Source organism: Siphateles boraxobius, unplaced genomic scaffold, assembly GCF_051911475.1.
Source record: "Siphateles boraxobius isolate OS27281-9 unplaced genomic scaffold, OSU_SipBor_1 9, whole genome shotgun sequence".
Classification (NCBI taxonomy): Eukaryota; Metazoa; Chordata; class Actinopteri; order Cypriniformes; family Leuciscidae; genus Siphateles; species Siphateles boraxobius.
This window is the reverse complement of record NW_027509219.1, coordinates 26449776-26475747: the sequence shown is the minus strand read 5'-3', so window position 1 is coordinate 26475747 and position 25972 is coordinate 26449776. Positions and strand designations below refer to the sequence as shown.

Genomic DNA, 25972 nt, shown 5'->3' with positions numbered 1-25972 from the left:
TTCTATTTATCTATTTCAATTATTTCTAAGACATGATAGTAGCCTAAGTGAGGCTTTAATAGTAGCCTTAATTCAGCTTGATTCCATTGTTCTTATTGCGCTTTCTCAGTTTTACTATCATAGCATGCCCCCATTAAGTCAACATAGTAAACAATATAGGGCTAATTAACGTGGAGCGCCTAATGCAACCCATCTTTAAAGAATCACAGGAAATTGGAGGAAGGAACTATTTGGTCACCGAACATACGTCACTGCGAGGGCATCACGCAGAGAAATTGTGCCCTGCCATTGGTCACTTGCCCTTGTCAATCAAACAGCCCAATTCAACCCCCTCCCCTCCCGCCCCAGTGGTCAAGGTTGGTTGAGAAGGCGTCAGTGTGTTTAGTTTGTGCAGTCGAACCTGGAGCAGTGACAGATGAATTGTCGAAAATAGGGGAAAAGCGAACGCGGGTGACTCTCCCGTGCACAACAAAATCATGTTTCCTAAAGGCAAAAGCTCCGTCGTGCCATCGGATGGTCAAGCTCGGGAAAAGTAAGGTCTTTTGAACATCGCCCGTCGTGCGTGTGTTATTGTGTTGGATGTAGCCTATTGTTAGGGCAGTATAGGCACGGCTGCATATGGAGCGTATGCTGCTGCTATAGGCTTGTCGTGAGAGCGTTGAATCGAAAGTGCCCGGCCGTGCGCCATTCTGGGGTCCCCCTGTGGCACAGAGCTTTCGCCTCTGGTCATTGTGATGTGATCCGGAATAAAAACCGTCTTTTTTAATCACCTATTTGAAATAGTGTCTGCATGCGGGACGGGCGCTTCAGTGTTCCTCGTTTCATTTAGCCACAGACGCCAGTCTTGGAGGGGAGTGGGTCTCGTCTTTTGTTTAGTTTTTATGCATTTTGCATGCTTTTGAGGTGCTGCATTGCTCAATTGGGGTTTATAAATAATAATAAAAACTTAAATAAATTAGTAATGTGTGTGTTTATATAGTGAATATTTATAATTTTTTGGTTAATATAATTTTTCTTTTTTTTTTAGGAATATATTCATTTTTTACTATAAACACTGTTTTAGCGGAAACCAGAGAGAAGTGTGACACAATATTGATTTCTTGGTTTTGTCCACATCAACCATATTATTTTTTATTTGTCAATTGCTGCTTTAATAACTTAATATGTTACTCTCTCTGTTTTATTGCAGGTTAGCTTTGTATGTTTATGAGTATTTGTTACACATTGGTGCTCAGAAGTCTGCGCAGACTTTCCTGTCAGAAGTAAGAACCAGAACCACAGCAGAGGACCACATTTTAGATGTTTTTACCTTCACACACTTGGCAAACATTAAAATTTAAACACTGAACCTTTAAAAGATGTAAATATTTTCGGATCCATTCTAGATCCGATGGGAAAAGAACATCACGCTGGGAGACCCTCCTGGGTTCCTGCATTCCTGGTGGTGGTGAGTATTTGACTGTATTATGTATGTGTAAAAAGAAATTTATGACCAAAAAATAAAAATTACATTATTTACTCGCCCTCATGTTGTTCCAAACCATGACATTCCTAATTTTACGGGACACAATGAGAGAAAATCTGAGGATGACTGAAGCTTCAAAAAAGATGACAAGTATCTTAAAAGTGAACCTTGCAATTTTTGCACTGTTTGATTTGTTTGAAATTGATTTATTTCACTAAAATCTTTTGGTCTTTTTCTCACACAAAGCTAATGCATTGTATGGTTCATTGTTATTGCACAGAAAACATTTACATTTTACCTGTGAAAGGGAAAGTCATACAGGTTTGGAATGACATGAGGCTAAGCACCGTAAATGATGTCCGAAATTAAATTTTACCATGATTTGCTCCTTTAATCTGTTCACTGTGCATATGCAGACTTATACAACCACTTTTTTCCTTACCCCAGTGTCTTTTGGGACCTCTACTGTGCAGCTCCTGAGAGGAGAGACACATGTGAACATTCAAGCGAGGCCAAGGCTTTCCATGACTATGTGAGTACATGAAAACGCATGAAAATTCTGCATAAGTTGAGGACAAAATTACATTTCTTGTGCCTGTGAATTTGGAAGAGTCTCTGTGTTGTATAATAAGAAAATGTGTACAGTGTAACAAAGATGGTATGTGCCTTGGACCGCTTTATTATGTACATGTTTTTGTATGTTTGACTGATTGAAAAATAAAGGCCTGTGTGACCAGGAAGCCAGGAAAGGCCTTATTTATTAATAGATATATTAAATTGCACTTTTTAAAATGGATTTGCAAAAACATGCCCTTTACTATGGTATGAAGTTACTAACAAATCTAATAAAAGCATTTTAGGCAAGTTGCACTCAGATCGATCAGTCCTAGTTTTGGATAACATAAATGAGACTGTAATAAGTGGCGGGAAAAACTCTTTAGTATAGTTTAGTTACAATTAAAAATGTACAACTCGTATTGTGGCATCTCTAATTGTCATTTCTCTGTATTTCCAACAGCTAATGTGGGAATGATGCAACTCTTAGGCAAAAATCTCCAGCTTTAGCCTCTTATTATTTATATATATTTTGAAATTGGACTTTTTAAAATGGATTTGTACACCAATGCCTTTACAATGGCATGAAATCACAGGCAAATCTAACTAAATATTTTTCATTCAAGTTGCGCTGAGACCGATCCGTCCTAGTTTTGGAAAACATAATTGAGACTGTAATAAGTGGGGAAAAAAATCTTTGGTCTTTAGTTACAGTCAATACATAAAACTTGAATTGTGGCATCTCTAATTGTCATTTTTTCTGTGTTCCCAGCATCTTATGTGGGCATGATGCAACTCTTAGGCGAAAACCTCCAGCTTTAGCCTTCTACCAATAATATATGACTGCTGTTGTCTAGGCACAAGCTTTAGTGAAGGGGCCACGGGTCGGAGGTCATATGCAGAGAGTGTAAAAATCATACCCTTGCTCTTCTGTCTAGACACCGTAATCTGAAAGGATGCTGCCGTACGGGGACATATGAAACATGATCAGTCATTCGAAAATTAGCTGCATGTTCAGCATAGTTGGATCTGCAGGAGTGTTATAGGGCATTATGTTTTGAAGTCATCCGTGTGATCGGCGCTGTCTCCTCTCCTGCCTTTTGTGCCCAGCTGTGGTCGCGACCGTGGCGTCAGGTCTGTGCTCTCTTATTCTCCAGAGGGTGGGGGAGGAGGCTGCGCCCTCTTTAAACAGTGGCCATGTTGTCTTCATGCTGTGTCAAGGGAAACACTCCCCCTCGGGCTGTGGTGCGGATGGAGAGTGATTGATGGCTGTCATGGAGCCTGTCGGTAGGCAGATTGAAAGGGAGGGAAGAGACAGATGGAATGAGAGTCGTGGAAGCGAACTTGGAGCGTCAGGGAGGGATGAGCTGTAGAAAGCTGGATTGTGTTGGATTTGTTTAATTATTTTAGAGATATGTTGTTAGGTTGTGATATAGGGCTGTCATCAGGGCGGGACAACCAAGAATGTTTCAGTTTCCCTGGGTTAACTCATCCTCAAATTATTTTTTTGGTTATAGGGACATTTTTCTAATCCTAAACCAGCATTAAATTCCAACTCATTTCACTTCTGTAACATGTTTTTCCAAGCGGAAGAAGAAATTCAGCTAGGGGAAAAAGGCAAAAATTTATTGAATTCTCATTGGGAATTGAATGGATCTTGAAAAGTGGGCGTTCTATTCCTAAGTTTTCTTTCATTTTGTTAGATTGCTTACCTCCCGAAACAGGAAACGGCAGCCTTGGTGTCATCAGCCAAAATAGATCAGTCATTTTGGGGGCGGAGCAAGTGATTGTGAAGTCAAACATTAGTTTTCTTCAGAATAACGCACACTGCAGTGTTATTTTAGTAATAGGCCTATTTATATGTTAGTATAGTATGTATTAGTATTTAGCGTTGTTTTTTTTTAGATTTGAGTCATTTTGTTGTGTGCTTTTGTCTTTTTATTTTTTAAAATATTTCTATTTACTTAATTATAACAACACTGATGCACTAATGGACTGTGAGTGATGTGTGCAGAAATATGTACTAGGAGTGTGATTTTGATTTTCATGTGGATTTTAAAAATAAAAAGTCGTCTTGGCCCCTTGAGCTGTGGACTTTAATAGTCTGAATGGAAAGCGTAGCTGTTCCATTGTTACAGATCAGTCTCGGTCTGGCTCTTCCCATTGGCCTGTTCTGATCTGTGTTGCTCCATTAGGGTCAGCTGCTCTTTTTTTCTTTCTATCTCCTTCCTGTGGTATTTCACAGCGCACTCTGAAAAGCCTTGCTCGGTTAACTCGGGCTGAAGTGTGACAGGCAGCAGACCACACTGTGCTTCTGCCACTGCCTTTATATGCACGATCAAATCCCTGTTGTGCTCTGAAACCTAGTTCTTTCCGCTTGGTTTTGTGGATTTTACACCAGTCAGTTGTGGCTGTGCCGTTGGCTTTATTGCTTGCTGGTCAAGTACAGACTGCTAGAATGCGTTAAGCTTAAGATTTATTCTGGTTTTCCTAGGAAAATAATCAGTGCCTAAAATGTACAAGTTTTTTCCCCCTTCTAACTTGTCCCTTTTCTTTGCATCCATAGAGTGCCGCAGCAGCCCCCAGTCCTGTTCTTGGGAACATGCCACCAGGAGATGGCATGCCAGGTGGACCTATGCCCCCTGGATTCTTCCAGGTTAGATCATCACCCTCTGTGTGAACCTCATCTCCTGTGAGATTATTTAAGATGCACATTACATAGACTACCAGGTTTGGACACAGTGATTCAATATTTGTCGTGATTTTAAAAAGTGTTGTATCTATTTTGTGTGTATGTGTACACACAAAAACAAACAAACAAACAAACAAACAAACACTCCTGAGCAAAAAAATGCCCAAAATGGCTAAAAAAGGCTTTTAATTGTCTTAACCCCAAATTATTGGTCAGGAAATTAGCCAAATTTAAGCAAATGCCCTACTTAAAGAGTCATTGCTGTCTCAGAAAAGCATCAAAGACAGAATTTTCATAGTCAAAGTTTTTGGCAGAATTTGGGAAGATGTGTGTGGAGTGATGGATCACAATGAAACACGAGTTGCATGGTGATGCTCCAGAGCGGTGTGTTAATAATAATAATAATAATAATAATAATAATTGCATCATGAATTGTGAAGCATGGAGGAAGGTGTCATTTTGTGGGGAGTCTTTTTAGCTGTTTGTATTGGTGAGCTATTTCACTGTGCAAAGTCATTTAATGCTTTGGAGTACTGGAGAATATTGCAGAATGACTTGCTTCCCACAAATGAAAAGTTATTTAAAGAGGAATGGCCAGATGTTATTTTTCAACAAGACAATGTTCCTGCACAAATTGCAAAAAAAAAAAAACAAGAAGCGGTTTGAGAAGTCCATCAGGCTCATGTTTTGGCCTTGGTCAGAATCCAGATTTGAACCCTATAGTAAATATTCGGTGTTACGTTAAACTCAAACGAACTGGGAGACATTTTTGAACTACTCATGAACTGTTTGAAGCCATTAACATTGAGTGGAACAACACTGACTCTTCTTCCTGTAAAAATATGTTTGCAAGTTTACCCACAGAGCTTAATCATTTAAAGAAAACATAGGGAAAGGCTTTTCTGTGCTAAGTTACTTCATCTACAGTATTTGTGTAATTCTTGCTAATTTCCTGACCAGTGATTGCTTTGATTAAAAGACTACAAAATATGGAATATTTAGGCTTGGCCCAATTTTTTGTGTATATTATTATATATTTTGTGTATAATTGATAGATATTATTGAATGTATAATATGTAATAAAACATACAATACATTATAATTGATTACAATTATAATAATAATTAATAGTTATATAGGATACTGAGGGAAAAGCAGCCAACAAGTTTCCAATACTCATGGAATAACCTTCAACATATCCAAAGTTTTGACTAGTAATGAATACGAGTGTTTTAAATTGAGTAGCTTTGCGTAAAAAAGAAAATGATGGCATGGCTCTGACTAGTCACTGAGTCCAGTGTTGGCTTTTCCTGTTGTATTCTTCATAAATGTTAACTTGTGCACTTACTAGGGGTTGCACACACTATTCGACTTCTATTAAATCTTTGAAGTCCACTTTTACGGTCCGTTTCCAACAGTTAAAATGACAAATAAATGTATACTCCAAGTTCGCCCCACAAGATATGTTTGATTATACCATCTTGATGCTCAAAATTGATCGGGTGATTGTGCATTTTAAACAGCTAATTGTACACGTAAGCTAAACTAATGTGCTGCTGCATTGTAACATGCACATATACAGACAGTAGCTCGCACATCACATGTAGATTGTGCCTACACAGAAACAATCAGTAGTGCAGAAATGTATTGTCAACGCACACACTGTTCTTTGATTTATCAATAAAACAGCTTAGAACATAAAGTTCTAGCATATATTACTTAATAAAAAACAACAACATAGTTTCACTATTAGTAGAGAGTTGCTGCCAGGTACAATTCATTCACATGCAATTGTGCTCTCACTAATGCATTCATTCATATAAATGTAATCTTTACTGTGCTACTTTATATCTGATATTGATCGAGCAGAAATCTGTGAGGAATATAACGACACAAAGACAAAAGAACTAATAAAAATAAGCTGTTGTGTTGAAGCAATAGCCTTGTTGGGAGTGCTGTGTCATATACCATAGCTGTGTACAAGGCAATCCGCATTCAATTCTTAGCTCGAGGTTCAGGCTTATTTGTTTATTTGTTATTTGCTAATTAATGAGGTCATCAGCGACTAGTCGAATCGACTTTAGTCACATAAATGTCGACTTGAAAAAACATCTGAAGTTGTGCAACCCCTAGCTCTTACTGATCCCTTTTGTTCACCCATTGATTAATTTGTTTGAACTTAACCGTAATGCTTTGCTCTTTCAGAGTTTAGCTGTTCAGCCACCAGTCACATAAGATTCTCAGTGTGTTCTCTGGTGTTATTCTCTTTCCAGCACTTTAAATAGCCTAATTAATCTTTTTTTTTCTCTTCTGTCTCTCCCATTATTTCTGTTTGTTCAATGCTCTTTTTTTATCACTTGCTACGTTTCCCTTGCTTGGTCTCTCGCTCCTGCTCTCCTCTCGTGTGGTCTCTTCACTCTCTTAGGGCCCTCCCGGCTCCCAGGCCTCCCCTCACGCTCCTCCTCCCCCTAACAGCATGATGGGACCCCACGGCCAGGTAGCAGCTCCTGTCTATTCACGGACTATTTCAATTGACCGGTTCTGCCCTCTGTGTTGTTTCTCTCACGCTGTCCTGCTGCTCTGCTGAGCTGTGTTTACCCCATGTTCTCGCAGACATCCTTTTTGTTGTAACTTCCTTGGATTTAGACAATATGTCAGTTGTACAGTTTTCTGACAAGATGATTTTGTGTTGCAGCCTTTCATGTCACCTCGCTTTGGAGGCGGCCCAAGACCCCCGATCAGAATGGGCAACCAGGTGAGTCAGTTATTGTAGATTAAATTAAATTGTCAAATTAAATGAAAGATAAATGTTATAAATGAACTTGTATCTAAACTTTTCTAGCCCCCTGGTGGAGTTCCAACTGCCCAGCCAATGCTCCCAAACATGGATCCCAGACTACAGGGTGAGCCTTCATCAATTATGACATCTGAGTTGTTTTAAGGCATCTAGACGACATACACTGATTTGACTTCTTCTTTCCCCATGTAAAGGGCCGATGCAGAGGATGAATGTTCCTAGAGGAATGGGTCCCATGGGCCCCAGCCCCCAGAGTTTTGGAGGAGGAATGAGACCACCACACAACTCAATGGGCCCTGGCATGCCAGGAGTGAACATGTAAGAGCTTTTGTGGCAACATATGCTACCATTCGAAAATATGGGCTCAGTAAGATTGAAAAAATTATATTTTATTTTAAAAGTGACAGTAAAGACATATATAATGTTAGAAAAGGTTTCCACAAAAAATATTTAGCAGCACAACTGTTTTCAAAATGGCTAATAATAAGAAATGTTTGAGCTTTAAACCCTCATTTTAGAACGATTTCTGAAGGATCACGTGACACTGAAGACTGGAGTAATGACTGCTTAAAATCAGCTTTGCCATCCCAGGAATATATTACTTTTTAAAACGTATTAAGAGTTATTCTGTTATTTTACGTTAACATTAAAATCTTACCAACCCCAAGCTTTTGAATGTTTTTATGTATCATGTAAATGGATTATTAAATTGAAACTGATTTCTAATACACATAATTTTATTTGATTCCAGGGGCCCTGGAAATGGCAGACCACCATGGCCAAATCCAAATGCCAACAATGTAAGTCAACTTTGTTTCTGTATTATAGTCTTAACTAATTTTAAAGGAGAACTCCGGGCAATTTTTAAGTTAATCTTGATCGTTAGACCTTTGTAAGTACTGACTATAGAAAAAAAAATGAACCGGATTGGTGCTTGCTACGCGGAGCTGCGACCGCGAATGCCCAGAGCTCCCACCCAGCTAAAACGGCAGCTATGGGGGCATGGACATAAAGAGCGTTTTTGAGCCTCTTAACAGACACAAAATGCAATTAAAATGTCTGTCCAACATGAACAGGGACCCTACATGTGAACAAGATGCGTTTAGCAACTTAGCCATTGTTTCAACTCACCTAAATAGTCTTTTAGACGGCAAGCTGTAGTCTCGCGCTGCAGTCCCGTGCTGTAGCCGGAAAAGGTAAACAATGTCCAGATGGGAGGAGCGTTGATCATGTGCGACGAGTTATGATCAGAGTTGCTTACAAATGAAGAAGAAATGGTTCGTGTTTGTGCCTTTCCAAATTGTGGCAACAGAATGCGAAAATACAAGAGTTTAAATTTTCATCGTCTTCCTTTTCATGACCTCGAGATTCTGCAGTTGTGGCTAGTTGTACTTCAACTTGATGTGCAAACTCCCGTAGTACTACGCTCTAAAGATCACTGCATTCGCAGCGAATACAATTACAATACAATTACAATTCAAGTCGAAGAAGCTAGTGAAATAATTAAAGCTTTGTAAATAAGACTACAAAAACATTCATGCACATCTCTCCTCATGCCGTGTGTGGCCAAATGCAAGGATAAATAAATGTTACATTACCTCCACCGTGGTTGCACCCGTCTTCGTACATGGAATGGCATTTTTCTTCAAACGGCCCCGCTGTGTTGAGTGTGTGTAGTCATCCTTGTCCAAGTGTTCGCTGCAAATGCGGTAATCTTTAGAGCGTAGTACTTCTACGGGAGTTTGCACATCAAGTTGAAGTACAACTATAGCCACAACTGCAGAATCTCGAGGTCGTGAAAAGGAAGACGATGAAAATTTAAGCTCTTATATTTTCGCATTCTGTTGCCACAATTCGTAAAGGCACAAACACGAACCATTTCTTCTTCACTTGTAAACAACTCTGATCTTAACTCGTCGCACATGATCAACGCTCCTCCCACCTGGACATTGTTGACCTTTTCCGGCTACAGCACGGGACTGCAGCGCGAGACTACCGCTTGCCGTCTAAAAGACTATTTAGGTGAGTTGAAACAATGGCTAAGTTGCTAAACGCATCTTGTTCACATGTAGGGTCCCTGTTCATGTTGCACAGACATTTTAATTGCATTTTGTGTCTGTTAAGAGGCTCAAAAACGCTCTTTATGTCCATGCCCCCATAGCTGCCGTTTTAGCTGGGTGGGAGCTCTGGGCATTCGCGGTCGCAGCTCCGCGTAGCAATCACCAATCCGGTTCGTTTTTTTTTCTATAGTCAGTACTTACAAAGGTCTAACGATCAAGATTAACTTAAAAATTGCCCGGAGTTCTCCTTTAAAGGGACATTGTGTAGGAATTTCTCCCATCTAGCGGTGTACTTGTATTTTGCATTCAAACGAATTGTGATCTCCATGCGTGTTGCATCTACGGTAGCTGTTATGTACCAAAAAGCTATGACAGGATGTCTTCTAATAGCACTTCGTCGAGTTTTCTTTCGGGTGAACAGGTTTGTTATTTCTACTTCTCCTGTGGCTCAGCATATGTATGATCCACCATTAAAAATAACAGGGCAATGCCGCCTTTTAAACTTGCCGGGGCAGTGACAAGCGCCTCTCACTGCTCTGCTCCTCCGTTTCTGCTGCTTTCAGTCACGTGACGCTGGCTCTGAACGAAAACGCGTTGGCCTAGTACTTTTTGACCCTCTCTGCTATTATAGTTTTTCAAGATGGCGGAACGACATGGAAGCCTCCGTGGACCTACCCGTCATATGGATATAAAGATAATAAATTCTTCGTTTACAGTATAAGTCAGATAATTGGCAGAGGACATATTTATGAATACAAATATTGATTTTAGATAATAAAATACCTAAAAAATGACACATTGTCCCTTTAAGAATTTTATTTCAATTGTATAATAGAATGCTGCATGCCTAAACATATGTCTGTTTGTTTTGCTTTAGATGCCATATTCATCACCATCTCCTGGTGCATATGGGGTAAGAGAAGAGTTCCTCATCTACTGTACATTTTATCATAATTACCGTAGTAATACAATACAAGACTTTGAAGTATAACTCTAAAGCTGTAATCCATTTGTTTCTCCAGGGTCCACAAGGAGGGCCTCCAGGAACACCTGGCATTGTCCCTAGTCCAGCAGGTCTGTTTGCAGCTGAGAGTCTTTTACAACCCTCTTTATTGGATTTTGTTTATCTCTGATTTCCATAGATGTCAGATTTATCACACGGGTCTGCTTAAATATCCAAAGCAGAATATCAATCATTACTGATCACGCAGAGATATCCATGCCATTAATGAAAGATTTCTCACCCTCAGACTCCAACAATTCCAGTGAAAACCTGTACACCATGATAAACTCAGGAGGTGGAGGGCGCAACAGTGTAAGAGACAGACCTGCTGACTCATTTCTCAGAGGCACACTGTTCAGTAATTGCTTGGTGTAGTACATTAATGCAGCAGGAGTGCCTTTGGCTGTTCATGTTACCCTTTTTCATCATTACAGTCTGATGTCGGGTTTTGTAATTTTTTTATTCCCACTGGTTTTGTCCAGTTTCCCATAGGCCCAGGCTCTGAGGGACCTCTAGGGGCCATGGCTGGAATGGACCCGATGCATATGAATGGAGGTAAATACACATGGTTATATTTGAAATTTAATTCAAGAAAATGTTATATCCATTTGGAAACAAATTCATGTTTGTTTCTGTCTTTGTAGGTTCAGGAGACCTGGATGGACTTCCAAAGGTGATTATAATCATTTTATAATCAATTATAAAAGACTATAATTGTTTTTTTCTTCCCATCATTATATTTGGGTGTGCTGCGGGAATGGGCCCTAAAACTTGGAAACAATTTAGCATTTTTGCACTTCCAGTTCCATTGCCCTAAAGTCAGTGGGTTTTAAAAAATAGATTTTTGGTTGAGTGCCTGAAATAAGTTCTGTGGTTAACACAAGCTTAAGATATCTTTTATTTTAAGGCATACAATTCAGCAGTAATACCCCGCTAGTGATTTTTATTTTATTTTTAAGCTAAATGGGATGACATAGGTTGTCTGGGATGTTTTACACCGATTTTACAGCTCATTGTGTTAATACTCATGCTCTTGCAAACTTTTTTAAAACTGTAAGAGTTTTTGAAGGCCTAGTGGTGGTGACGTTGAAAATTGCTACTGTGGTGTAGTTCGTTTGTAGCCTAACTTTAGGTTGGTGAACGAAATCTTAAACGAAACATGTAAGAATCTTAAAGTTTGGTTGGTCATAGAGCTTATTGTTTTAATTAAGAATTAATTAAGAATTAAAAGCCAATGGAAAAGTGTTATTGGCTATTTGTCGAGGGAACCAGGGTGACGTTGTCTTCCAGATTGGCCTACAAAAATATGTCATCCCTGCAGCACTGTATTCACTGCTTATTTAACTTGCCAATTACTATACATCTCATCATCAGAATTCTCCTAACAATATGAGTGGCATGAGCAATCCACCCGGGACCCCTAGAGATGAAGATGTAGGAGGCAGCTATCTTCACTCCTTCCAAAATGATAATGTAAGATACCTTGACGTTTATATACTATATTATGGTTTTGAAAGTACTAGCAATACTTTTCCTCTTTTTATGTCCTCAAATGAAAGTAGTATGCTGGCACAATGCAATACAACCTCTAAATCGGAAAACAAGTTATGCTAGCAGGATTTTACACCAATGAGATCACTGGGCGGGGCTAGCCAGTACGGCACAAAGGACAAATTGTTGTACAAACTCGCTTTATCATTTTGCAACTAGTTAGGGGGCACAGTGAGTGTGAAGTGAATACATGGGCTGGTTGTTTTTCTGTAATGTTTTGCTTCAGTTTTTGACCCTTTTTTTGTATTTACAGCAGTACTCTCCTTCCATGACCATGAGCGTCTGATGCGAGTCTGTTTGCTCCGTTCTGGAAACTCACAGTTGGCCATCGATGACATAGACAGAGTACATGTACAGGAAATGGAATTGGGTGGGACTGCCCTGCATCCTCACGAGTGGTCTCATGCAATATCAAAACGAATTTTGTTGTTACTTTTTTTTTTTTTTAAATGTTTAGCAAATCTTTTCTTCTCTCTAAGATCAGAACATCTGAATGTGACTCAATGCTCCTGGATTTTTTTTTTCTCGTTCCCCTTTGAGGCCATCTCTCATTAAGAAGCAAAGTATGGTTTACTGCTGACATAATCGCTGGATGTGTATACGTTTTGTGCCGAAGAGGAATAATCTCAGTTCACTCTCTCGAAATCCGACATCCACATCCAACTTCAGCATGGTTTACACGTACGAAACTTCCTCCGACTTTTTGACACTGAACTCTCATACGTGGCCTTGAATTCTGTGAATATTTTATTGCCTTTCGATGACCTGTTTTTTATTTTTATCCAGTGAAACGCATCAAGTGGTGAGAAAAATCTGTCTTTTCTGAACGAGAAAAGACTCGGAGTTGTATTTTACTCGTACACTGTCATTTTTGTCTTCAAGCATTATAAGCAGCTGCTTTTAAGGAATAACTCCATTGATGGGTGCCAGTCCTGAAGATATTTGTTATGTTTTCTGCACTGATTTCATGTTCTCTTTTTTTTCTGAAATTGAACTGCTGTCTCTATCTTTGGTAAAAGACTGAATGACAAGTTGATCCTCTCGAATGCTGACCCTGACAAACATACTACCTATGAGACCTTCTCAGACCTTCTCAGGCTGGGTGACTGGAATTCGCGCCTGGATGCGTCTCCCTGCAAAAATGTTAAGCCGTTGTTGCGCTTGATTGTCATGAATTTGTGATGGTTAAAGATACCCATATCATGTTTGTCTTTTTTTTATATATATATGGAATTCCCTGCCATGTGCCTCTTGTTTTAGCTCTGAAATGGTTTCATCCCGAAAGGATGTGGCTTTTGTAAGCCAGACTCTAGTGTGTTTGGATTTGTTTTGTATTAGGTTTCACTTGAGCGACATCAGACAGTCCTAATACAGTTAGAATGGTAACTTATTCTATTTATACAGGCATTTGGTCATTGTTTTACATTTTAGTAGTTGTATTGCACGGCTTTTGTTAGCTTGTGCATCATACTTTTAACTGTGGGCTGAATAGGCTTGTTTGTATATTGACTACTAAATTATTTGGCTCCTTTCTGGGGATTTTTGTCTTATGTTTTTCAGTCATTCATACTAATGCAAGATGGAAAGCAGCATTTCTCCCCTATTTTCAGTTTCCAGTTAATCGCTTTTTAAGAGAAAAGGCAAAGCTCAATGTGAATTGATTTTAACTTTGGAAAATGATGTAAAGCTGTTGATGCTCCCCGACTTCTTTAGGGTAGCATCTCTTCAGAGGGCCACGATCCAGCCATTTGATTTCCATGTAAATCATTCTCTTTGAATCAGTGAACCAGTTTCAATGTAAGATAAAAGTTGTTCCCAAATTGTCTTAAGTCTCTGTCTGTTTTCACTCATTGTAAAGTCTGTGTAATGTTTTTAATATACAGGTCATGGCATAAAAACTCATTTATGAAGCTCTTTGCTTGCCTCTTCTGCAAAATGCCTAGCAGGATCATAGTGCACAATGCTCAAATAGGCTGGACGGGTGTCACGCACTATCTGTGAGGCCAAAGTGCTTCATAAGAGCGCTAAAGGTTTTTGCCAACCAGTTGGCACCTGGAGATGGGTGTGAGAGTGATGTTTGTGTAAAAGAACAGACTCAGCAAACCACTGATCATCCTTAAGAGACTTCAGTTTTTCTTTCTCAGCAATTCTCAAATGGTATAAGGAACAGTTTCCACGGAACATGTATCTCTGCTGCTTTTCCATTGTTTTCAATGTAAACGTACACTAGATCAGTAGTGCTCAATCTTTTTGTCTCCAAGGTCCCCCCATAGACCCCAACAATTTTTGAAACCCCCACCCGGTAGGCTAATAGGTTTATTTGGGTACATCTGCTGTAATGAGTTTTATTTTCAAAACTATTTTTAATTTATAGAAACCAGGAGTGTGCAAAGATTAAGTTTTAAAAGCTGAATGTTTTAATGTATCCCACTCCTTTAAACCAATAATGAATTATCACAACATTTCCAGTCATACGTGATATTTAAAAATGTTTTACATTCAATATCTACCTGATCTTTTTTTTTTTTTTAGTGCTTGGCATATCCTGAAAAATGTAGATTCTTTATAAATACCCATGATGTTTTAAGTTTTTTTTAATTTACATGACTTCTCCAGGTATAAGTTTTTAAATGCAAAAAATATATTCTGTGTGAATGGCCTCTTATAATACTTTATTTACTCGTGGAATTGATTCCTGGACACTTGGTAGTTTGACAGACTGATGACATTCCTGATTAATATCCTGTGAATATCATATATAGATTTAAATTAGGCTAAATGAGTCAGACAAAGCAGTTTTAACTGTTATATTTTGTTGCAGTATAATCTTTTTCACAGACAATGGTCTCTTTTGGCTGCATTGTGGTGTATCAGCCTTTTCAGACTAATGAAAGCCGATCAGTCTGGAGAGTCAGTGAGGAACCACAACAGGATCCTGACTGCCAAATACAACATGTAACATGAGCCCAAAGTTCAAATGCAGTCATAAAGTTAAGGTGATTGGGGCTAAAGAACGGTACTGCTGTCAAATCGATTCATTGCAATAAAGTTTGTTTATACATCATATATGTGTTATATATACACGTGTATGTATGTAGGTGTGTGTATATATATATATATATATATATATATAAACTCAGCAAAAGAAAAAAAGGGAAACATCCCTTTTTCAGGATACTGTATTTTAAAGATAATGTAAAATACAAATAAGCTTTATAAATCTTTATTGGAAAAGGTTTAAACATGTTTTTCATGCTCGTTCAATGAACCCTAAACAATTATGACACATGCACCTATGGAAAAGTTCTTAAGACTTAGGACATTAAAGAGACCTTTCTACGGACTCTGAAAAACAGCAAGTGAAAGATGCCTTGATCTCCTGCATTAACATGCCATAGTCGTGCTGCAGGAGACATGAGGACTGAAGAAGTGACCAGAGCAATAAACCACAATGTCGGTTGTATAGGGTTATGCAAAAACATGCATTTGTGCTGTATTATGTAAGCATAATCGGAAGTAGATGGCATAAGATTCTATATTTACATGTACTGTAGATTAGCAGTGTCCAAATGCAGACTAGGATTATTGTTACTAGCAGGCATTTGAATTGCTGGCCAATAATAGATTCAGTTTGATAAGATTTACTGGATGAAAAGTTACTGAAGCTACTGTGTACCTCAACTGCCTTTTTTGTGAAGCTGTTCTGTCTTTAATAGGTTCAGTGACCGCAGTGTGCAACATGTTCATACCTGCCTTTCATGTCTTGTTACTGTGCAGCTTTAAAGAGAGTATTTAAAATATTTCAGGCCGACAAGCATGGTTAAAAAAACAGTTCAAGTTTCTTTTCACTGAAGGACAAGCACACAACAATAATATGAAATTAAGTAGTCATGCTTTATTTAATAATATACATGGAATCTTATATGATATATATGACTTCATTTGAATAGTAGTTGAAAACGCTGTGCTCCTTAATCCTGTTTAGAACAAATGACTGAATTATCAGTTTACAGTTCACAGTTTAACCCTGTAAGCATCATTTACAGTCACAAGTTCAGAAAAAAAAAAATCTGAAAAGCACAGATGCCCTTCATAACCACTGCTGACAGTTGGATTCATTTATTATTTGAATACAATGCTGGTATGACAATCAAATATGATAATCTGGTATGATATCAAATGTTAAAACATTTTTTTTTGGTATAAAGAACAGTAATATATTCCATAAAAATATGTTGCCGTCACTAACATTTGACATTCCCCTGTGTTTGAAACATCAAGATACAGAGACCAGCTGGTTTGATCTGTATCTGTCACAAGCAAACACAGGGACTCAGAAAATTAGTTCAGGCACATATATACAGTCATTTCCCTTTATTCAATTTTTTCCAGAACTTTTCGAACCTCTTCAGGGTTGTACCCCCAAGGTCCGATGCCACCCTGTTAGGAAGAATGAAAATGCATGTGAAAATCCTTCCATACTCTGGACTTCCTGATGAATATATTTAGACACATGCACTCAAGAATGCAACAAAAGCAAAAGAACAGACCCAAGCGACTATAAAACCCTTTGCCCCATGCTGTTCAATTCATTACAAACCTTTCACATCTATGAACTCGTGAAATCTCTTACTGCAAGAGGAAGAGAGAGTGTGTGTGTGTGTGTGTGTGTGTGTGTGTGTGTGTGTGTGTGTGTGTGTGTGTGTGTGTGTGTGTGTGTGTGTGTAAAGCCTCTGGCCAAGGTTAAAATGTTCTAAAGGTTTCATTCACAACTGCTCTCACGAGAGCTGTTATGAAGCTTTGGAGGTATTTCCTGTACTGTGTGCAGTTTGAAGTTTCTCTGCATTACAAAACGCTCACCTGAAAGATAACTTTCCCACTCTGAATGACATAGAGCCTCTCAGGCAGGGCTCCATATTTGCTTGCAGTGATGTTGGTCATTTCGTCCACGACCACAGGGCAGAGAGGGTCTTCTTTGACCAGGGTCTGGGCCGCAGCCAGTCTCTCCTCCAAGTTTTTGTGCACACGGATATCGACGTTGTTTACAAAGGCCCAACCATCTATGAAAAAAACAGAAGCATTTTGCTTATTGCTTAACATTTATCTCTCGATTCTCTACAGGTGAATGATTCTGCAGTGAATCCAGGAAGAGGTTATATCAATTTGTTAGTTACATCATGACTACAGCAAATTTATTGAAATATTATTGTCATTACCAGTTGCATGCGCCTCAGCAAGATAAACAACGAGGAAATCTGCCACATCACTGAAGTCCTTGACAAGCTGTTTAAACTCGTCAAGTTTGTAGAGAAACGGGGGTCATGTGCAACTTCCAAAACTCAGAACCAGTGGACGGTTACCTGTGAAGAAGCCAAATGAACTGACTGCATCAGTACTAAGGCTCTATTCCAATAATATTGATAATAATAAATATAAACAAAAAATATTGGAACAGAACCTTAGGAGAGCTGGGCAGTCAATAAATTAGCCTAACAATTATTGTTCCAATAAATAAACACATATTTAAATAAATTGATGGTTGGAACAGAACCTACGGTCTGAGCAGTCAGATAATTTTTTTGAAAATAATAATAATAACTATTATAATTATAAATAAATGTTATTGTAATAGAACATCAATACTGGTGCAGTCAGTTTAATTATTCCAATTATAATAATAATAATAATAATAATTTATAGAATGTATTGACTGTGTACCTTTAAGAAAACGATGAATGCTTGTTTTCTGTCCGTCCAGGGTAAATACAGCTGTGTCTGGAGCAGCGAAGCCCTCAAACGCTTCCAGGCCCAGCGAGCACCAGTTCACCGAGAGCACGGTTTTAATGAACACCAGAGAAAAGAAAGACGGACCCCAGTCTTCGTATTTGAATTTGGGATTTTGAGTCATCGTAAACTTCTCTCCCATTTTTAGATGGATTTTCTTCATCAATCCCGGGGAAATGATTGATAGGAGTTTCAATAGGGATAGTTGCACGATCGCAAAAAATATCATGGCCACAGCTGAAATATAAACACAAACTTTTCTCAGCTTGTATCCAACTGTGGTCTCCATCATGAGAGCGATTTATTAGTCCACGCGTCGTGGTGTCAACATTTAGGAAAAGGCTTATAAAACTTTGCTTTGCTAGTTGTGCAACACCCTCCAAAAGAGAAGAGAAGGACCTGCAGCCTGCAGATCGGGGCGCGGCGACACGTGCAGCCTACTCTGATTGGCTCAATCGTCTTTCATGGGCATCCATGATAGAAAATGTGTTTGTTGTTGGTGAAGGAAGAATGTAATTTAAGAAAAGAAAAAAACTGTAAAAGCTGTTCAGTTTCACAAAGACTTCATTATAATGCACAGAAAAAAACATTAGTCTGTAACTCGCAATGTCCACGAAATATTGTTTTGGTAAATTAAGGTCTTTAGGCGAACGCACGAACGACCCCAGAACACTTTAAAAAAATGAATTGGGTTATCCACAACAGGAGGGTCAGGTCCTCAGGTAGGTAGAGGAATAAATTGCGAATTAGGCTTAATGATTTATTTATCATTTTGATTATTTCATATCACCATAGTGTGAGAAAGGACATGAAAAGAATGTATCAGTATCGTTATCAGTAAGAAGACAGGAATTCTTAACTTCACTTAATTAGCTCTATGCACATGTAAACGTAAACCTTCTATTGTATTCTTTATCATAGTTTAAATATTTTTTTCGGTATAATAAAAATGGCATTTTTGAAAAGAAAAAAAAACCCTATATTTTATTCATATGTTATACTATGTCCTCTGTAGTGGACACCAGGACTATTTGTTTAAAAAATAAAAAGATATGAAATGACACGTCTAGGCAAAAAACAATGGGATTTTATTTTTATTCACCTATCAGTTTTTAGGTTTGAGTATTTTTTCAATCAAACATTGTATAAAGATGATTGATTATGAAATGTATAACGGAATTAATTGATAAACCAGTTCACTTTATGCAATTTGTGAATAAAATGGCCATAAATTCTATAAATTCTGTTCATTTGCATTGTATCCAATTTGCACATTAATATGTTCTTCGGGCAAAATGTAATGAATAAACAAGTGTAATAATGGGAGTAATAATTGACAACATTTTCCTGATAATATTTAATATTTCATAGGAATATTACTGATTCTTTTCCCTATTCACTTGTGTCTCCCAAAATGCCTGATAAACATGCTTTAAAGGGATAGTTCACCCAAAAATGAAAATTCTGTCAGTATTTACTCACCCTCATGTTATTCCAACCCCATAAGACCTTTGTTCATCTTCGGAACACAAATTAAGATATTTTTGATGAAATCTGAGAGCTGGATCACTCCTCCATACTAGTCCATAGGCTTCTTAAGGGATTGAACTTGCCGGCCTCGAAAAGTTTTTAAAGGAATCGTTAAAATAGTCCAAGTGACTACAGTGGCTCAATCTTACTGTACGTTCACACCGCCGCCGGCGAGAGCGGCAAAATTCGCTCTCGCCGCCCTGCCAGCGACGCCGTGGAAAGATTCGTGGACGCTCTGATGCTCTGACGTAGATCGAACGCGTGGTCTTTTTTAGAACTGTATTTAAAGGGGCCACAAAGCAAACAAGCATGTCGATCGTTATTTTTGCAGAAATTTGATCGATGGAAAAAACTTAACAATTATAGTGACATGTTTGCTAATGAAATAAACAAATTAAAAGCCATTTGTGTGGTGTGGCTTTTGTGTTCATGGTTAAGTGCTATTATAATTTGCATTCCCGCTGAAAAACAAGCGTTCTAGCGCGAAAATATTGCCTATAAATACTAGTGTTGCGCGCCTTATCAAATTCAAATGATCAACCTCCTCAATTTTGCTTGGGAACTAATGTGGTCGGAACCAAATTTTACAGGACTGCGTTCTCTGGACTCCTCTCAAACGGAGCACCTCTATATTCCGATTGGTTGCCGCCGGTTGCCGCCGAACCGCGTCATTGCTTATTACCATAAAATTGACCTGACTTCAACTCTCCTCGCCGCTCTCACCGTCCAAGACGCGCCGCGCCGCTCTCGCCGGAGCTCGCCGCCGGCTCTCATTGACAATGAATGACTTCCGGCCACTTTGACGCTCTCGCCGGCGAAGGTGTGAACTCACAGTTAAGTTTATCAAACGACGAGAACACTTTTTGTGCGCAAAAACCCCCCAAAAATAATGACTTTATTTCAACTATTCATTTCCTTCTCTCTGGGCCTCGAGTCAGTTCACTAGTTTAACAGCGTACGATCTGTTGTTGTAAGTCACACGCATCACCCACATGACCAGCGTCGGCCAATAGTGAGCCTACGTGTGACGTAGCTCTACGCAATTACACTAGTTTAACTGACTAGAGGCCCAAAGAGAAGGAAATGAATAGTTGAAATAAAGTCGTTATTCATGTCTGTTTTTTTGCACAAAAAGTATTCTCGTCGCTTGATAAACTTAATATTGAGCCATAGTCACTTGGACTATTTTAACGATGGCTTTAATAATAATTAATAATAATAATAATTTTCGAGGCCGGCAAGTTTCAATCCCTCAAGAAGCCTATGGACTAGTATGGAGGATTGATCCAGCTCTCAGATTTCATCAAAAATATTTTAATTCGTGTTCCGAAGATGAACGAAGGTCTTACAGGGTTGGAACAACATGAGGGTGAGTAAATACTGACAGAATTTTCATTTTTGGGTGCATTAATGAAATTAATGCCCTGTTTTGTAACAGAAGGTCACATTTTGATTAGAAACTCCATAAAATTTTCCTGAGGTGTTGATTTATGATAAACAATTTGAAAATTAGTCAGATTTAAATGATAATTACAAAATAGTATCACATTTCAATAAGAGTGCTAAATTTGATTACTAAACTAATGTCAGTCATCTCTGAAAAGCCCTCAATGTGCTCTTTACAGGACATCCAGACTTATAACTGTGACATTTCAGAGAAATTCACTAAAATATAATGTCCACTACAGAGCACAAAAGTCTATTCCTGGGGTTATATATGGGCCTCTATAAAAAGCTCCAATGTTAGTTTCTAAAAATGTCCATAAGATGTCACTGTTGACATGTTTGATGGCAGCCTTTTTCTATTACTTTTGCCTTTTTGTCTTATCCTTTAAACAGAAAGCCATAAAAATAAAAGCTATGGGTTTTTTCGTTACTAACACATCGTCCTACAGGTGATTATGAAATATTTATTATTGATCTCATTTATTCTTTATCTTGTTGTTGTCTATAACATGATCCTGTGTGAGGTGATGAATCTTATATATACCATAGCTTATTATAAGTCATAGGCTAGAGGTGTGTAAATTCAAACTATTATTACCAGTTCAAGATCAATTTCACCATTCACATCGCAAGCATCCAGTTTTTTCCGGATTGGTCCCTCCCCTTTCAGCAGTGTATGTTCATTGGCACTTCGAGCTGTCAATCGGAGCATAGACTCATGTTTTGGTTTTCAGAATTGATGTTATAGAAAACTCATAAAATTGCAGCTGAAACGACAGAGAGGATGCGGTCGGTAAGAACACATTTAACAGCCTGTTTGACGCAGAAGTTGAGAGTCACCATTCAATCAAAATATCCTCTCTATCTTGCTTTGGAGGGTTTAAATAGGTATGTTTTAAAACAAAATTTCCTTTTTCATTGTGTTTTATTGCATTATAAAGTTTTGTTTTGGCTATATGTTTATCATGTTGCTTCAGAGTCCTTTGTGAGCTATAATAGTTTGTTTCTGAAATTCAAGTTCATTGTGTTATCCTGCATCCCACAGGTAAAGAATCGATAAAGGACTATATTATACGTGGACTGACATGCACACTTGGAAGTCAGAGGTTCAGATGCAGAAGCCTGCATCGCTCTTTGGCATGGTCAGTCATCAGGCAGATTTCACCGAGCTGACTTTCTCCATGTTCAGCAGTAAAACAGACATCTGCCCGAAACGCGTCTCTTCTGACGGCTGCAGTGGCTCGAATCCAGCCTCGATACAGATGCGCTGCGGGTCTGAAGATCTCAAACTCCACGCGCATCACACATCTAAACTCCACTGCTTCACCATGTCACCCGGAGATGGTATGTACCTGCGAGCGTATTTGATCGACTTTTACGGGTATTTTTAATGCAGTCTTAATCTAGTTTATGGATTAAAAAACAGCCATGGCTGGGCATAATTAAGAATGCAAATATAAAATAGGCTAGCAATAAAATATTTAGCATCAAAATAAAATCTGTAACTTCTACGGACGGCTTCTGTACCTAATTATGCCAAATGTCAATCTGCATAATAGAGCCAAAATCCGTTAGTTTTTGAAACCTTTGACTGTTTTAAAATATAGAGCTATATTTAAAATTATAAATAGATTCTAAATTTTTATAGGCTATATAATATACAATTTGTTTGGATGTATTCATTTATTTTGTTGCATAACAAACAGATAGCCTATACATTGAAAATCAGAAACTTTTTTTTTTAACTTACCTTATCTGTCTCAAACCGACATCGATGTCATTAGAGTGCGTGTGGGCGTAATTCATGCAACCGCAAAACTGCGTAAGATCTTGTCACCGTATTTTGACACATTTTGAGGCAATTCCTCGTTGTTAGAGGTTATGTTGTCTTGAGGTGTGTTAAATTTATCGCGGATGATAGCAATGCGACCCTTAAAAAAACTTAAATATCAAAAACATCATTTTCAGATTGTCGAAGATATTAAACTCGAACGCGCAATCGTTTTTTTGTGTGTGGCAATATCGGTTGCCTATTTGATCGCTAAATAGGCCTAAATTGATTTATTATTACGTAGATTATTTAAAGACAGAGTTTATCCTCTGTAAAATTCTGTCATCCGTCCTCACATTGTTCCAAACTTAACTTTCCTACTTCTGTGGAACACAAAAGGAGATGTTAGGGATTTACAGTTTCAGTCACTGTTCACGGTCATTTCATATTTTTTCCATACAATGAAAGTGAATGGTGACTGAGACTGTCATTCTGCCTTCAGTGTTCTACGGATGAAAGAAAGAAATGACAACAGAATTGGTATTTTTGGGTGCATAACGTGAATACCATCATGGTATTGCATTGGGAGATCACTGAATGCAAAACATTCACCATTCAGTAACCTGGTTCATTTTTGTTATAAAAGCATCTTAATACTTGCTAGTTTTCTTGGTAGAAGGAACACACATTCTATTGACTATACTCTTCAGTATATGCATGCATATGTGTTTATGTGCATATTTGTGTTTGATTTGTGACACTCTTATCGTATGTTGAGCATGCCATGTATCCCTCAGAAACAGGGCACTCTTGTATTGGACTAGGGTGGTCACCCTGTTTAGATGATGCTACATTGGTGTGGGATTGCGTGGGCTGATACGTTTAACCGCTTACTCCAGCTTATGATTATACACATTTGACTTATATTAGTAATCATAGCTTGTCACAAAAGAGACACAGAGGGTTTGATTAAGAGATTTGCCTGACAAATTCAAACCAAATGTTTCTTGAATGTGTCTCAGCATTTAAGAGACTCGGTTCCACAACTCTCCCCCATCCAAAGTGAATAATTTCAATGCCTATCAGATGCATTTGACAGAAGGGAACACTAATGTTTTAGATGTCCCTATGTGAGAATCATATTTACATTGCTGGAAAGGAGACTTTTGTGAAATGTTTGGAAGCATGTAGTGTGTTGCGTGATCTTGTTGACATGTTTCAGAGAACATGTTTGAGATATCATCTTACTCATTCCACATTGGAAAATATATATTTTTTAAATGTTTGACTTTTTTTAGCATTGATTATATGATTCTACATTCATCTGTGATAGTCTGTTGTGAGCATAGGCTGCAACTTGAAGACAAAATTTCATCCGTTAAAAAAAAGTTGTCTAATTAATCAGGTGCAGTGGCAGAACATGCTTGATTGTACAGAAAATTATGTTATGTGGCAGAAAATGTAAAAATATTCAACCCTGTCTATAGGTAAAGTCTTTTTTATATTTTTGAGAATGGTGATTTTTTGGTGAACAGATTTTTTCTTTAGAAGGAAAGTAGTGCTGAAGTTAATTTTCCAGGCTCAATTAAGGATTTTTTCTTCAGCATGCCAGTAGTCGGATTCATATGTACTCTATATATAATTATCGTTACTGATAACAGATAATTTATCAGGATTCTAATTTACAGTAATAGCTAAAAATATGCAGTTTTTGCACCATATGAATTCGCTTTCTAGTAAAAGTCATGAGCCTTACCAATTTGTAATCAAGAAGATAACAAAAGTTGATTGCATGTCACGTCACAGATTTTTTGCTTGAACCGAAAATTATACCGTTTAAATTTTTTCCAACCCATTTAGGTTTATGCTTTCAAGACAGTTTCAGTAATTAATAACCTTGTGTAGATATGTTATCAAGCAAGGTAAAATTACCGGGGTGATGCCTTTATTACAGCAGCATTCATGTTGTACAATTAGTTATTAGTTATGTACAAAAGTCGTGCCCATGCAACCAGTGAGTTGTCTAGGCTTCACACGATGGGACAACATCTTTCTAACATGGCTAGTTAACTTGTTCTTTGGCTTTTTGTCTCCTGGAAAAGTCAGTTACTGATTTGTGGTACATTGGTAAATATAGTCAGATAATTTTTCACATTTCTACTTTCTGAGCTGGAGTACTGTTAGTCATAGCAATGAATGATTTTAAATCAAACTTTCTGAAGTCGTCCAATTAAGGTAATTTTTTGCATATGAGATTATCATTATAAGAATTGCTGTGATTGTCTGTACTTGTTTTTTTTTAGCACAAGGTAATACTTAGTATTCACAGACAAACTCCCACGTTGAAGTGTTGATTCAGCTCATGAAAAAATGAGTAATTGACTCTAAAGGGAGTCATTGCTATAGTGTTTCGGGTATCTATGGTAATGGGTCTACTCCCACACACATATACAACCTCAGCACCGTTTGGTCACTCTAAAATGTGGCATTCGCACTCATAAGTTGAATTCCTGTAGCTTGATGAAGCCTCCTCTGCATGCTAGGCTGATATTCTGTATGTCTCAAGATGTGTGGTGCTGTCATGAATGATTAATTATTAGAAATTATTATAAACCCCCAGATTGATCCGATTTAGAAGTTCCCATTCAGGTAATTCATAGGTGCATGCTCTATATACAACAACTAGCTTCATTGGTTTCTGTAAACATGTGTTGTCCACAAGAATGCTTTGTTTTAGTTGCTGTGGCTGACTGCACTCAAGTTTTAAAAAATGTTGACGTCGGTGGTTGCATCACTGCTAAACTGCTGTGGACTTTTTGGAAAGCGCAATTACCTGCTATCCCCGGAGCATTTTCCGCCCTTTTCTCTTGTTTTTGGGCTTCCTCTCTCACTTACACACACTTGAGTTCTGTGCAGTTGGGGTCTCACTCCCACGCATCCTACTCGACTGCGGCCCACGTCTTTTGGGGAACTCCTATGACATCAGAATGAGGCATGGATAAATTGATTGTGTGGGGAAACTGTAATGTTTGCAGCTTGTTCCATTGATTCACAAAGCCCTCATGATCAATGTGCATTGCTATTTCACGCTGGTCGATGACATCACCGAGCAAATGTTTAACAAGTGAACATTTTTCAAGAGTTTAAGAGCCAGCTTGCTGTAATGGAAGTCAGGGACCTTCTCATGTGTTAATTCAGCTTAATTTGGCAAGGAGTTAACAAACTTATTTTTGAGAGAAAGATGCGGTCGGTGAGGCATAATCTGTGGAAAGTCTGAAAAACATGTTATAGTCTAATCGAGCAGTGTTTGATGAACGA

The 25972-nt window shown here is 38.2% G+C and overlaps 3 protein-coding genes across 9 annotated transcripts in view; 2 read left to right on the top strand and 1 right to left on the bottom strand.

The window, feature by feature from the left end:
* The first annotated feature begins 341 nt into the window (after positions 1-341).
* On the top strand, positions 342-13947 carry ssbp3b (single stranded DNA binding protein 3b). Of its 4 annotated transcripts, none has more exons than XM_077223654.1 (17): positions 347-532; positions 1190-1262; positions 1386-1447; positions 1913-1997; positions 4587-4676; positions 7138-7209; positions 7408-7467; positions 7555-7615; positions 7704-7827; positions 8261-8309; positions 10447-10482; positions 10592-10643; positions 10820-10884; positions 11055-11127; positions 11217-11245; positions 11947-12045; positions 12377-13947. In XM_077223654.1, exons 1-17 carry the CDS (start codon positions 477-479, stop codon positions 12407-12409), a joined length of 1119 nt encoding a protein of 372 aa, XP_077079769.1. In that variant the 5' UTR covers positions 347-476; the 3' UTR covers positions 12410-13947. The 4 variants fall into 4 exon arrangements, with proteins under 4 accessions (XP_077079772.1, XP_077079771.1, XP_077079769.1 ...); XM_077223655.1 differs by having other exon boundaries at positions 354-532; positions 12380-13947; XM_077223657.1 differs by lacking the exon at positions 7138-7209 and having other exon boundaries at positions 342-532; positions 12380-13947.
* A 2051-nt stretch (positions 13948-15998) lies between these two features.
* Positions 15999-18399, bottom strand: dio1 (iodothyronine deiodinase 1). Its single transcript, XM_077222948.1, has 4 exons — positions 17842-18399; positions 17340-17483; positions 16984-17183; positions 15999-16563 (listed from the first exon to the last, which is right to left on the bottom strand). The coding sequence occupies exons 1-4, from the start codon at positions 18197-18199 to the stop codon at positions 16498-16500; spliced, it is 768 nt and encodes a 255-aa protein (XP_077079063.1). The 5' UTR covers positions 18200-18399; the 3' UTR covers positions 15999-16497.
* Positions 18400-21593: 3194 nt separating this feature from the next.
* glis1b (GLIS family zinc finger 1b) overlaps positions 21594-25972 on the top strand; it is an 84021-nt gene continuing 79642 nt past the window's right edge. Inside the window, exons 1-2 of one of the 4 annotated variants that reach the window (XM_077222909.1) lie at positions 21594-21771; positions 21929-22227. In XM_077222909.1, coding sequence (XP_077079024.1) covers positions 21969-22227 — 259 coding nt within the window. In that variant the 5' untranslated portion in view covers positions 21594-21771; positions 21929-21968. The remainder of the gene's footprint in view (positions 21772-21928; positions 22228-25972) is intronic. The other 3 variants (XM_077222912.1, XM_077222910.1, XM_077222911.1) reach the window with 3 other exon arrangements.

Bases quoted from the DNA above. Each gene is read 5' to 3' on its own strand.
- ssbp3b (XM_077223654.1), top strand. From the start codon at position 477: ATGTTTCCTAAAGGCAAAAGCTCCGTCGTGCCATCGGATGGTCAAGCT. The intron at 1,263-1,385 runs GTAAGAACCAGA...GATCCATTCTAG, and splicing joins CGCAGACTTTCCTGTCAGAA to ATCCGATGGGAAAAGAACAT. The intron at 8,310-10,446 runs GTAAGTCAACTT...GTTTTGCTTTAG, and splicing joins CAAATCCAAATGCCAACAAT to ATGCCATATTCATCACCATC.